This window comes from Copadichromis virginalis, linkage group LG3, assembly GCF_057382275.1.
Source record: "Copadichromis virginalis isolate Kocher_CV1m ecotype Utaka linkage group LG3, C_Virginalis_male_GT1.1, whole genome shotgun sequence".
NCBI lineage: Eukaryota > Metazoa > Chordata > Actinopteri > Cichliformes > Cichlidae > Copadichromis > Copadichromis virginalis.
The window spans coordinates 20,454,055-20,466,654 of NC_140620.1; the positions used below are offsets into that span (position 1 = coordinate 20,454,055).

Genomic DNA, 12,600 nt, shown 5'->3' on the forward strand with positions numbered 1-12,600 from the left:
ATTTTGAACAGCTGTAGCCGTTTCTTGTACTTCGATAAGCCAGGTCCGAGCCAGCTCCAATCAGTCAGATCGTGGTTCCGAATTGGTAGATGTCGTTCAATGTCCTCCATCGAGAGTGTCGCCAGACACACGACGAAACCGACCATCGAGTATGCGGCAGCAAACGTCTCCTCAGGACAATCAAGCTCTCCCAAGCCCCGGAAGGTGTTAATTCTATTACTGGACCAGTTGATCAAATCCATAATTATTTAGGTTTTAGAGAACAAAACTGAGAAACTCTTTGAGGGTTAGAGAATAAGCGAGACAATACAAAAGACACGAGAAGCCAAGCAGGAAAGATAAGGGAGAGGGAGAAGGAGAAAAGTGTGACCACCTCCGTCAAGAGCAAGAGAATCATGAAAAATGCTATGAGAATGGAGAATAGAATAGAATAGAATAGAATAGAATTGACCATTATTGTTACTGTACATGTACAGCGTGTTTACTCACAGCCTAGGGGAGAAGCTGTTAGTGAGTCTGGAGGTGTTGAACGTCATTGACCTGTGGCACCAACCAGAGTGCACAAGGGGTCACCTGTGATGTCCCTGGTTTTCCTGATAGAATAGAATTCGACTTTATTGTCATTGCACATGCACAGGTACAGGGCAACGAAATGCAGTTTGCATCCATCCAGAAGTGCTTTAGTGATATAGATATATTAGGAGGATATAGGAGGAGCTGATGATGACCCCCAGGGGTGGCAGAGGGCAGCCAATGAGTTTCTGGGCAATATTAATTACCCTCTGGCCAGCCTTCCTGTTCTCAGTTGTGGCTCCTGTGTACCAAACACTCAGGTGGTAGGAGAGCATGCTCTCTACTCAGGAGCGGGAACGGGCCAGCAGCAGCTTCTGTCCAGATTGTTCTTCCTGAGGACAAGCAGAAAGTGTAGCCGCTGCCGGGCCTTCTTTAGCAGGGTATTGCTGTTGTGGGTCCAAGTGAGATAGGCAGAGATGTGGGAGCCAGAAACCTGAAGGTGGAGACAGTTGGCAGTTTATGATGTGCTGACAGGCTATCCACTCCATGAAACCTGTTTCAGTTCTAAATTTTAGCAGCAGGACATTTCAAATCAGCTGTGGTTGCCTCAGTAGTCTGCTGCTTCTTTCTTTTAAACGTCCACAGAAGCACAGAACCACCTATAGTAACAACAAGGACAGCAGCAACAACAACAGCAGGAACAACCATCAGGACAGTTGGAGTTTCTTTCTCTTGAACGAAATGCATGTTTCCACCTCCATGTTCTCCTTCAGTGATGGGCTGCTCAAACATGCTGTTAAGTGTTTCACCTGCAGAGAAAACATGAATTGTTAGAGCAGAAATGCTGAGACACCAAAATAAGAAACCAACAAGAGTGTGTGTTCTGCAGGTGAAACTACTGACAACAGCTTCAGTTACTCATCTGGAGCAAATTATATTTTACAGCTGCGAAAACAGCAAAAAGTTTTCAAATATATACACTGAAAAAAAGGGACTGGCCATCTCTTGGATTTATGTAAGCATCTTGCATGCATTTAACACAATTGCCTCATGTTTTAAAGTTAAATGTAACTATATAGTGTAAAAACTACATGATATGCAGAAAGGGTGTATTAAATTGTTCATATCATGTTCAGGTGAAGTAAGTCAATAAGATAGCAACGTTAAATCTCGTGAAACCACGCGTGATTTCATCTCGCGGGCTTTGGATCGTGGTTTAAAAAAGGCATCCATCTCAGTCAAGTCGAGCAGCCAACTCTACGTTTTTGGTATGTCTTGATTTTTTGAATTCATTTTTACCATATTTCAGCCAAATGTAGTTAAACGTCTAGAGTGTCGCCATGTAACATGCTAAAAAAGAGCCGTTAGCTTATTTGCTGTTTTATCTGTTGTCAAAGAATTGGCGCTTTTTCATTTGAATTTGTCTTTGGCAGAAGAGCCGTAATATCACATTAAACCTAATTACGAGGCACTCATAACATAATTTGGTTTTCTGTGTGAATAGATTTGTCAACTGACTCTTCAGTTACATTGTGTATTTACTGCACCGTGGTGTTAGTGAGATTTTGGACATTGAACAGCTTTAGCTAATATCATCAGCGGCATTATGCTAGCTTACATCCCTACCCCTCCTGCCCTCACCTGCTGTCCTTTTGTTTTTGTTTTTGTTTTTTTTGCTGCACATTGAGAGATGACCTCTATTCTGCATTTCACCAGGAGTCAGCTGATGGATTGTGGGTTCAAGGTGTTATGGTAAGAAAGTATATTCTATTTTCGTTTCTGTAACTTAATTATAATAGGTTTTTTATAATTATTAGGTGCATGCATACTCACCCTATTAATACAACTGAGAGATCCAAAATCTGCCATAGGTTTAACTTATACCTGTATGTATTGCCAGAAAGGTGATTACTGGACTCGCATTAATGCACACTTGAACTGAAATGAGGTTGTAACTTGTGGGTTGTTGGGTTGCAAATCAGAAACAAAACATCTTTGGATTTTTTTTGATCCCATAAGATCTGGAAACACAGTTTTTATTCAACAAAACATTACTGATTAACCAAGCACAGTGCCTGCTGTTATTTCAAAATAATTTTATGTCATTTCAGATAAAATGCAGCATTCCAGTGCATCCCAACCATGCCTTTACAGGTTTCTGACGGAGCTGAGTTTCTCTCTGACAGTCTGCTGAAAGTGTTTGCAAAGTGATCGGGGGAACAGGGCACAAAGCTAAAGGATGTAGCTGCCATAATGACAGTAAGAACTTTAAAATTCTTTAACTACAAAGTGTATATGCATTGCATTAGGTCAGTAAAAGATTTTTATGCTACATCCATTGAAACAGTCAACTATTACCTGTGAGTAATGATTCCACTAAAAGGATGCCATAATTTTCGTCATGCATTTACTGGCCCACTGAGAAAAAATTATCTTTTTTAAAAAATAAATGTTCTGGAAACTATATATCCATAAAGTTGATGTCAAACAGGAACTTTTGATATTGCTTTGTAGATGCTGGTGTTGCATGTTGACTGGTTTAAAAAGTCAAGAGTTTTTGTCTGGGATCATTTTCTTCTGTGCTACTGAAAAGTTCACAAATCTCTGTTTTCTTTGTTATAATAGTCAAGGATGACATTAATGCTCGGAGTCCCTCATCAAAGTGCTCCGCATCTGTGTGAAAGACAATTGCAACATCTTGGTGCAGGAGTTCATGGTGAGTGTTTTATGAGTAGATTGTGGCTTTGCAACATTTAAAAATGCATTTAGTTATCCACTTGATCCCTCATTGGACTGGTTAGGACCAGTAGTCCTCTTTAATAATTTGAAGTTCACATGAGGCCTGGTAGTGAACTCGGCCGCCGGCCCTTGAGGCCCCATCCCCACCCCTGTATTAGGGGTCACATCAGTGTGAAAAAACTTTAAATTTGTCATTCTAATGAACAAAGGAAAATCCCACCAATATTTATATTAGCTTTTGTTTGAAAAAGTGACCAACTGACCAACAGCTAACCAAATTGTGGGGCTGAAAGTCTAAATTCTAACATCTTCTGAGTGACATAACCTGGATTTCTGATGGTCTTTCTAACAAAAACTAATGTAAAGCATTTGAAATTATTATGTTTTTCACCCTCTCTTAGAAACTCTGTTAGACCATGAATGGCAGCATGGCAGGCCACTCTTTGGCTATAGCTATTTACTATGTTGCTTGCATTGGTTTAAATTACTCTAACATTAGAACTGGTAGATTCAAAAGAGATGAGTTTAAAAAGGAATCTTAAAGAAATGTTTTGTGTTTAACCAGGACTTGACTGAGGCCACTGCACAGATTGAGAAAACCACAATGAACATCTGTCTCCAGAGGATGCGGCAGGCAATGACTTTTCTGATGTTGTTCTTCAAGATCTGGATAACGTGACCTTTGCAGTAGCCATGCTGTTTGGACCTTTTTTATTCCTTCAACATGAGTTACCCATCACAACTCTGCTACACTTTTGAGGTGATTCAATGGGTGGTAATGGAGTTGGATGCAACTCAGCTCTCAAGGAAAGCTCACAACTAAGACAAAACTGCTCCTGCAACGAAGCTCACTGTTATGCATGTGAGGTGACCAGCTCTAGGTGAGAGGACATTTAAATCTCACACTTGTTCTGCTGCATTTTTGAAGCTCAATTCCAGGAACGGATCGCAGGGTTCATTTTTATATACTCTGCAACTGCCATGAGGACGAGCCGTTTTTTGTTGTTGTTTGTTTTTCCTTTTGCTCTGTACAAGTTCTGTTTGTCTGTTTGGCAGCATTTTTAAATTTCTCTTTGTATTTTTTCTTTCTTTTACTAGTGAAGAGATGTAGCGTGAACAGTTATACAGTCTAAATATCCCATATGGGTCGTGTGAAATGGTATTTTCAGTTTCATTCAGTTGAAGTAAAGAACGTTGAATATTTCTAAGTGTGCTGTTTTGAACCAAGATGTCACAGTATGATCAGTGCTGTAATTTTTGACAGTCACTGTATCAATGTTATTTTTGCGTCTCTTGAATAAAGGTTTTGACCTGCAAGTGCTAATTTCTTTAGTTATTGGGGTAAAATGGGTAGTGTTAATAGGAAGGTGTTTGCCAATTCAGTAACCTAATTTAATGTTAATGGAAACTAACATTACCTCAAATTGTTTAGTCATAATTGTTGTTTAACTGAATCTTGATGTCAGAGGCCTTAAATAGAATGTTTTGTATTGTTCTTTCCCAACATTTTTCAAAAGAAACAGTCTAATTTCTTTGCTGCGATTGATTCCAGAGAACACGGAAGAACTGACATTATTTAACTGTTGATTTATATAGATTCAGTAGAGGAGTAATGTCAGTTTAATTCTTTACCTACTGCAGTGAAATTAGACATTTTGTTTTGAAAGGTTACTGGTGGATGCCAGCAACCATCTTGGAAGAGAACAATACAATCTGTTATAAGGCCTCCATTTGAAAATTGTGTATTTGATACTAGAATATAATAGCAAAATGTAATTTGAAGATAACATGTAGTATTTAAGTGACCAAGTAGTATTGGGTAAAAGTTATTGAATCGTGTTGGGATAACGTGAGAAAATTGTGAAGGATTAAAATATTCCAAGAGCTCAAATTACTTCATCAAAACATGTTTAAGTCACATTTTATCAACACAAATTGCACAAGTTTATTGAACATGAATAAATTGTGTTAATTTAACTCAATTGTTTAAGTTGCTGCCAAAGCAAAACATCTGTGTGCAACAAATGTCCACCATTGAATTAAGTAAATCCAACAACATATTTTTTTCAGTGTACAGCTAAAATATAGCTTTAATGACCAATGTCCACCAAAGTACATTTAGTATCCATGTGTGAGAGAATATGTCCAGAGAATATTCATGGATGTAGTGAAGCAGGACATATAGAGGGTTGGTTGATCTGATATCCTCGTGTTGGTGTTGTTCCCAGACCATCATGAAAATGTTGTTCCAGGATCAACATTGCAAGTGACCAATCAGAATGTTATGACGTCATACTTTTGCGACTTCGGGAAAAACCGGCGTAAAACAAAAAACTGTACTTAAGCTGCGTGAAACCGCCTCTGTCCGCCGATCAACAGACCCTGACCCTAATCCTAACCTTAACCGTAACCCTTTAATAAACAGTAAGTAGAATTGCAACATTGCAACATTGGAATTTCATAAATGCACGAATGGCTTGGCGCGCAAAAGAATAACGTCACAACAATGTGATTGGTCACTTGCAATGTTGAACCTGGAACAACATTTTCATGATGGTCTGGGAACAACACCAACACGAGGATATCAGATCATCCAAAGAGGGTTGGTGTGACAGAAGGGGATGCTAAGGATGATCAGAGTGAGATTCTGTATCAAGCCCAAAAGGGAGCAGCTGAAAGAAGAAGATTGCTATGACTTTACCCTTCACACTCGCCATCGGAGTAGAAGTGAGCAGAGGGGACAGTGGGTGAGTTATTTTACCTACACACATATTGGTTGGTCATTTACTATATCACACAAGTACAGAAAATTCTTCTTAAAGTGAGCAAGTGCTGCAATTTCCGGGCTGGGGAAGAGACTCACCTGTGACTGTGAGGTTGATGAAGTGACTGATCTCAGTGTGAGCTCTTTTATTTCTCACAGGGTTCCTCACAGCTACGTGACACTCATACATCCCAGCATCATTAAACGTGACCTTCTTCAGGATCACAGAAACGTCTCCATCCTTCTCCAGGTCCCTCAGCTTCACTCGGCCATGAAAAGATGGATGTTGGTAGTTTTCATAGAATCGTTTGTTCCTGTAGAAGTAGACGTAGCCGTCTGTGTTCAGGTCAGCTCTGCGCCACTTCAGCACTGAGATTATTTCATCTGTGGAAATCTGACACTGAAGAGTGACGTCTGCTCCAAACTTCACCTGCACATCCTGCTGCAGAGCTGAAGGAAAGAGAACAATCGGTAAGTATGAAGTTTATCTTGCTCTACTGTTACTTTAATACGTGTAGCTGCTGTTTATACAATGTAAGTGATAACTGAAATGATCAAATCTCACATTTGTCTCCAGTTCATGAAATCGCATGAATGAATTTCAGAAAGCTTAACATTTAACATGCTAATTATCGCTCCTGTGTTGTTTTTTTTTTTGTTTGTTTGTTGTTGTTTTTTTGCAGTTTGGGGGCATTGCACAGTGGGCTTGGGGTGTCTGTCATCTCAACTCCTAAGAGGACTATGCCATTGCATTTCAAACTTGCCTCTCTGACTTTGTCTCCAAACCTCTGATATATTCATTCTAATTATGTCAATCCTGTTCACTCCAAATCAAACCTTAGCATCTTCAGTTCAGCCTCCTGCCTTTTCGTGGAACCAGCTCTAAGCCGTTCATCAAAGCAGGTCTCACAACCATCTTGTAGAATGTTACAGGAAAAATGATTCTATGTTTCTTTACCTTCTTTTAAATGTACAAAGATGCCCTTTGTCTATGGTTAGATTAGTTTAGAATTATCCTTTTAGACTTTCCCAGCGAAGACATACTGTTTTGGGACATATTGCTTTAGATTGTTTTATCTCTCACAGCTTTCTCCCAGCTCTCTGCTGACGAGACTAGCGCCACATATGGAGTTGTTTATTTTATCTGTTTATTATTTTCTTATCCTGTTCTCACTGTCTCTCCTATAAAAAGTGCCAAGCCTCTGTTCATGGTGTGAGTTGTTCTTAACAGCTTACCCGTGTGCACGTTAAAGCATAAAAAGTGATCTTGTCTCATTGTGTCTTTATTTCTCCTGGGTCTTTTACAGAGTTTTCCCCCAACATTTCTTGGTCCTTCGAGAGCCGGAGCGCCTCCATCGTGTCCCATCTCCGTGACCAGTCCACGTTGTTCGCCTGTCGACAGCTCACACACCAGGTGTGTGATAAAAGTCCAAGAGCGTTAAATTCGGGTCTTGGCCAATGTCTTAGAAAGCGACCCACGGTGGTGGGGCCCGATCGAGGTGGACCAGACCCGGCGACACTGACCAGGTAGATACAGACACACTGACACAATCTTGCGTAAAAGCGCATTTTAAATTCAGGGAATTTAAAATAGCGGAAGTAGCTCGTCGACTGGTAGCTTTGGAAGCTCGTCGACTGGTAGCGTAGCTCGTCGACTGGTAGCTTTGGAAGCTCGTCGACTGGTAGCTTTGGAAGCTCGTCGACTGGTAGCTTTGGAGCTCTGGGTAGCTCCCCCAGCTGGGTCTAGACTGGGTCTAGGGAGTAAGTAGCTCTGGGAGCTCCCCTTATGATAAGGGTTCCGGTCGCGCGCGCGTCAAAGCTGTGAATGTGAATGTGTGTGTGTATCGTTTTAATTAACGGAGCAAGCTGAATTTTCACGGTCCAATAAGAGACTGAGCTGCTCCTACTGTGTTTTTCTTTTACTGCTGTTCACTGACGTGCTGGTGAGTTGAGAGAACGGTCGAGTTCCGTCTCGTAAAGTTCACACCGCTTTCGGAACTAGTCCGAAAGTCGAGCGTGTGAGCAACCACTCTCGTCTCTAATACCAGCGAAGGTGATAGCAGCTGTATCGTGTATATATTACTTAAACAAAAAATAAGTAAATACATAAATAAGATGGGTAATCAAGCAAGTGAAATTAAAACTCACTCCTGCTGACGAGCAGTGGTGAGAAAAGAAAAGTCCAGACGCCGGACAAAACAGTGTCTGTAAATTGAGAGTCACAGTGACACATAGTGATTAGGCATATGATTGAAAAATGCCTAGGTTTAGAGCTGTGAGCTATGAGCTGTGAGCAATGCAAAGTTAAATATATATACGGTATATATATGTATAAATGGGAAACAACCCTAACTTCAAAGTTTGAAATGTGTGAGATGCATGAATTGTTTGAAAAACTAGAAATTATCTAAAAATGCCTTAAGTGAAAATGTAGTGTTGCATCTATTCTCCCAAACCAAGAGAAAATAAATAAATAAATAAAAAAAAACAAAAAAAAAAAAGGAGAAGAAGCATTCTGTAACTTAAAAATAAGGCTGACGTGTTGACAATAGACTAAGAGACTCATTTTCAGAACAGAGAGGCAAGCAACGTCACAGACACCAAGGCTGTAGACAGCCACGCAGAAACAGCAGATAAAATAGAGACAACGCCTGCTAGAACCGTGGAGAGGAAGGTCACTTCACACGAGATTGTAGGAGTAGGCCACAGAGAAATAATGCAAAACAGTTTTGAGGCAGCCACTTAAGAACTTACAGTTTTCAAAGGACAAATTAGTTGTAAAGTCAGCCTCAGGCCACACAACTGTACAACAATTAACTGCCCCTTTAGACCTAGTATATACAGCAAGTGGCCGCAGGTGCTTTATTAAATGCATATATGACCCGTCGTGTCCAGTAAATTTGCTAGGTAGAGACGCTCTGACAAAACTTAAGATAGGTGTAATACCAGAAAAGAATGGCATGACTGCTGAGTGCATGCTAAATGACACCCCACCAGAGCCAGATAGCACTAACACAGAAAACAGTAGCCGCGTGTGTCTCTCTCCAGGCTACGGTGTTCCACATTATTACTGGACTCTCGCTTTGCCACAGCTAAAAGCACTAGTGCATGACGTGTCAAAAATATAATGCTCAGGGAAACCTGAGACCACAAAGAGGCTGTTTTCCCACACCACCTTATCTTTTTCACACAATCCATATGGACTTTATTGAGCTAAATGAATGCCAAGGGTAAAAATACGCCCTAGTGGTTATAGATGTATTCTCAAAGTGGCCAGAAATCTACCCAGTGAAAAAGGCAGATACAATTTCAGTAGCAAAATGTATGTCTAAGTTGTAGGAAAATAAAGAGGTGATTGTAAATAACGAAGAATGTAATGATGTCTATCAAGTGACTTGCAGATTACAGCCTGGTGACTGGGTTCTGATCAAAGTGCTCCAAAGGAAAAACTGGAGCGCACCCAGGTGGGAGGGACCATATCAGGTTAAGCCATCTAAACTCAGCCGGCACAGGCTCGCCCAATTGTCGTGATCTCGCTCGGTGGAGGGATCAGCCTTTCTGGCCGAGGGGTCTACTCTCAACAGGAGGGTGTGTTCTGCTGTCATGAGGTGTTGGCTGCTTATCACTGCAGCGGGCTTGACCCTGGCCGGGCTCCTCATCTTTGCTTCCGTGAGGGACAATAAGTCACGCTATATGAAGAAAAGGCAGACACTGTATGACAAAGGAAAGCACACCAAGTTTCCCCATGGCTACGCCACTAATTTCTGGTGGCAGTTTATGAACACTATCGCTCACTTGAATAACAAAACTGACTGCTATGCATGTACCCATATGCCCCTATCCTCACAGACGTCTGGCCTGTGGCCGTACAGCATACCTGAAGATCGCAGTTGGTGTCTGGTGGGCCTGGCAACACATCCAGGCTACCGTACTCTTTGGTCCAAGGCCAACTACAGCATCCCTGCAAAAGCAACCTGGAGGTCATCGTCACTCACGAATGTGAACTGTTTCGGACAGACCTACCTACTGACCTGGCCCCAAGTCTCAGACCCACTGCCTGATGTAATTCTACTGAACAAACCGAACGCATCACAACTGCCAGTATGTGTGATGAACAATGGATCGCGGGCAGTGGGGGAGCTGCCTACTCACCTATGTAAGTACATATACACTTTCTGCCCACCAAGGAACGAGAGGAAGTGTATGGCCTGTTCAATCAACGCAACCTGTGCCAGTAACACGACGCTGATGAGCCTCAACTGTCGCTCCAACTACAGCTACCGAATGCCACTAAAAACAAAGACTCAGTACCAGACAGGATGTGCACGGACGGCACCAAGCAGTAAAGGAACCAGAGTTTCGCATCTGAGGAGGAGTGAAATTCTTACAGAGCTTGATCCCCGGCATTGGAGTTGCCGAGGTGACTAAGACCCTGGGAACGGCCTTAGCAGGAGAACAGAAGGCCATCAGAACGATGGTGCTGAAGAACAGACTGACTCTAGACCTGCTAACAGCATCACAAGGAGGAGTTTGCAAGCTGATCGGGGAGACATGTTGCACCTTTATCCCTGATGGATACGACGCTGGAGGAGACATTTATGCACTGACCACACATCTGGAGCAGCTACACCGCCATGTCTAAGAGTAATAACTTCAAAGATGATAACAACTACAATGACTGCTTATGTTGCCGTGCCTCAAGAAGAACAGCATCCCGTTGCAATTCTGTTAGAGGAGAACCTGTAATAGCTGCTAATAAATTACGTGGTGATTAAAAATGACTTGTCAAGTGATCATGATATGATTAACACATTAGTAGTTTATGCAGGTACAACATAAGGTTTTTATCCTTTTATTTTTGTAGTTTTAGTTTTATTACTTTCTCTTGACTATTCCTTTTGTTATTTCATTTACTATACTTTTCTTTGTTCTTTTATTATCTTTTTTATTTGTTTTATTCTTTAGACCACATGATTTACATTTCTGATATTTTGAAAATTAGAAAATTGCTAAGCGTAACTAATCAGTAACCTTTTCAGACAACTGTTTTGCACATTTAAAATAAGTTAAAACAGGAGGGAATATGTTACAGGAAAAATGATTCTATGTTTCTTTACCTTCTTTTAAATGTACAAAGATGCCCTTTGCCTATGGTTAGATTAGTTTAGAATTATCCTTTTAGACTTTCTCAGCAAAGACATACTGTTTTGGGACATATTGTTTTGATTGTTTTATCTCTCACAGCCTTCTCCCAGCTCTCTGCTGACGAGACTAGCGCCACATATGGAGTTGTTTATTTTATCTGTTTATTATTTTCTTATCCTGTTCTCACTGTCTCTCCTATAAAAAGTGCCAAGCCTCTGTTCATGGTGTGAGTTGTTCTTAACAGCTTACCCGTGTACACGTTAAAGCATAAAAAGTAACTTTGTCTCATTGTGTCTTTATTTCTCCTGGGTCTTTTGCAGAGTTTTCCCCCAACATAGAACTATCATCTCACTCCTGCTGCTACCGTTCTTTCACAAGTCACCCCTGAAATCCTGCCTGCACTCTCTTCTTCATTGCTCTTTTTCACCGTCCATTACTTTGTTCCAGTCTTTAAACTTTTGGTTACTTTTTACCTCTGTTTCATGCAGCTTCCCTGTTACACCAGTCTCCCTCTCATTCATATAAATAAAAGTTTTTTCTTGTCAGCCTTTAGTTGTACAGAATAAAAATATTAACAAATTTTGTTTCACTCACCTGTTGATTCAGCAATTAGGAAGAAACCCAGGAGGACCCTGAGAAAAGCCATGTGTGACAACAGATTACACTGAAGTGCCTGCAGACTAAACAAAAAGTTTTATTTTTCAGTCAACTGAAACCTTTTATGTTGAGAGGAAGGGAGTGGTTTAAAGGAAATGAGTATTATTCTGAAAGGCAAAAGAAAAGGAAAGTTAGCTATAGCATGCCTTTTACACAGTTTCTTACAAGCTTCCCCTTTACTATTAAGCATTTGCCAGAACAAAGTAAAAAAACAAACAAAAACCTGATTCACAAAGTTTCGGTGCAAACTGCGAGTCAATGAAGAATACATATAAAAAAGATAAAAACCATTTATTCTGTGGTGTCACCAAATTATCTTTACACAATGAAATAAATCTCTCTGATTCCAATGGCAGTGTGGTCCATCTTCTTAGTTTCACACTGTGAAGCCTTGACAATTTTAGTTTTCGAATGACCTTATGAAAATTTACATCTTTACAGCACTAAAAGCTCAAATGTCTTAGCATTGACTTTTAGATAAACATAATTATTTCAGATGAAACAAATTGAAGGAAAACCAGCAGAACAAATGTTAACTCCTGGGCATTTCTCCCAATTCTCACCTCTAACAGTGTCGTTGGGCTGGGACACATCCTTCCCTGATGACTCACTCTGTTAATCCCAGAACATCTTCGTGTGGTGGAGCAGCAGTAGAAATTTCTCCCTACCAGCGATGGGAATAACGGAGTTACAAGATGTTACCTGCAACACCAAATGTTTTTTAACTGAAATATCAGCACCTGACTTCCACTGGGCCGGTGTGAGCTCTCCAGCCTGCCTGT

General features: G+C 40.8%; 1 protein-coding gene and 1 long non-coding RNA gene across 4 annotated transcripts; one reads left to right on the forward strand and one right to left on the reverse strand.

Annotated features, from left to right (window-relative positions):
- Positions 1-772: 772 nt before the first annotated feature.
- Positions 773-11,832, reverse strand: LOC146713310 (uncharacterized). Its single transcript, XM_085447126.1, has 3 exons — positions 11,756-11,832; positions 6,116-6,466; positions 773-1,322 (listed from the first exon to the last, which is right to left on the reverse strand). The coding sequence occupies exons 1-3, from the start codon at positions 11,805-11,807 to the stop codon at positions 1,078-1,080; spliced, it is 648 nt and encodes a 215-aa protein (XP_085303252.1). The 5' UTR covers positions 11,808-11,832; the 3' UTR covers positions 773-1,077.
- Positions 1,497-4,569, forward strand: LOC146713311 (uncharacterized). 3 transcript variants are annotated; one of them, XR_014917797.1, is made up of 5 exons: positions 1,497-1,781; positions 2,202-2,265; positions 2,625-2,772; positions 3,139-3,229; positions 3,818-4,569. It is a non-coding gene; the product is annotated as an uncharacterized LOC146713311 (long non-coding RNA). The 3 variants fall into 3 exon arrangements; XR_014917798.1 differs by having other exon boundaries at positions 2,230-2,265; XR_014917796.1 differs by having other exon boundaries at positions 1,497-2,265.
- Positions 11,833-12,600: the final 768 nt, after the last annotated feature.

Excerpts from the sequence above, each read along its gene's own strand:
- LOC146713310 (XM_085447126.1), bottom strand. The coding sequence starts at position 11,807 with ATGGCTTTTCTCAGGGTCCTCCTGGGTTTCTTCCTAATTGCTGAATCA. Across the intron at positions 6,467-11,755 it reads CCTAATTGCTGAATCAACAG|CTCTGCAGCAGGATGTGCAG; the intron begins GTGAGTGAAACA and ends TCTTTCCTTCAG. Across the intron at positions 1,323-6,115 it reads CATCAACCTCACAGTCACAG|GTGAAACACTTAACAGCATG; the intron begins GTGAGTCTCTTC and ends TTTTCTCTGCAG.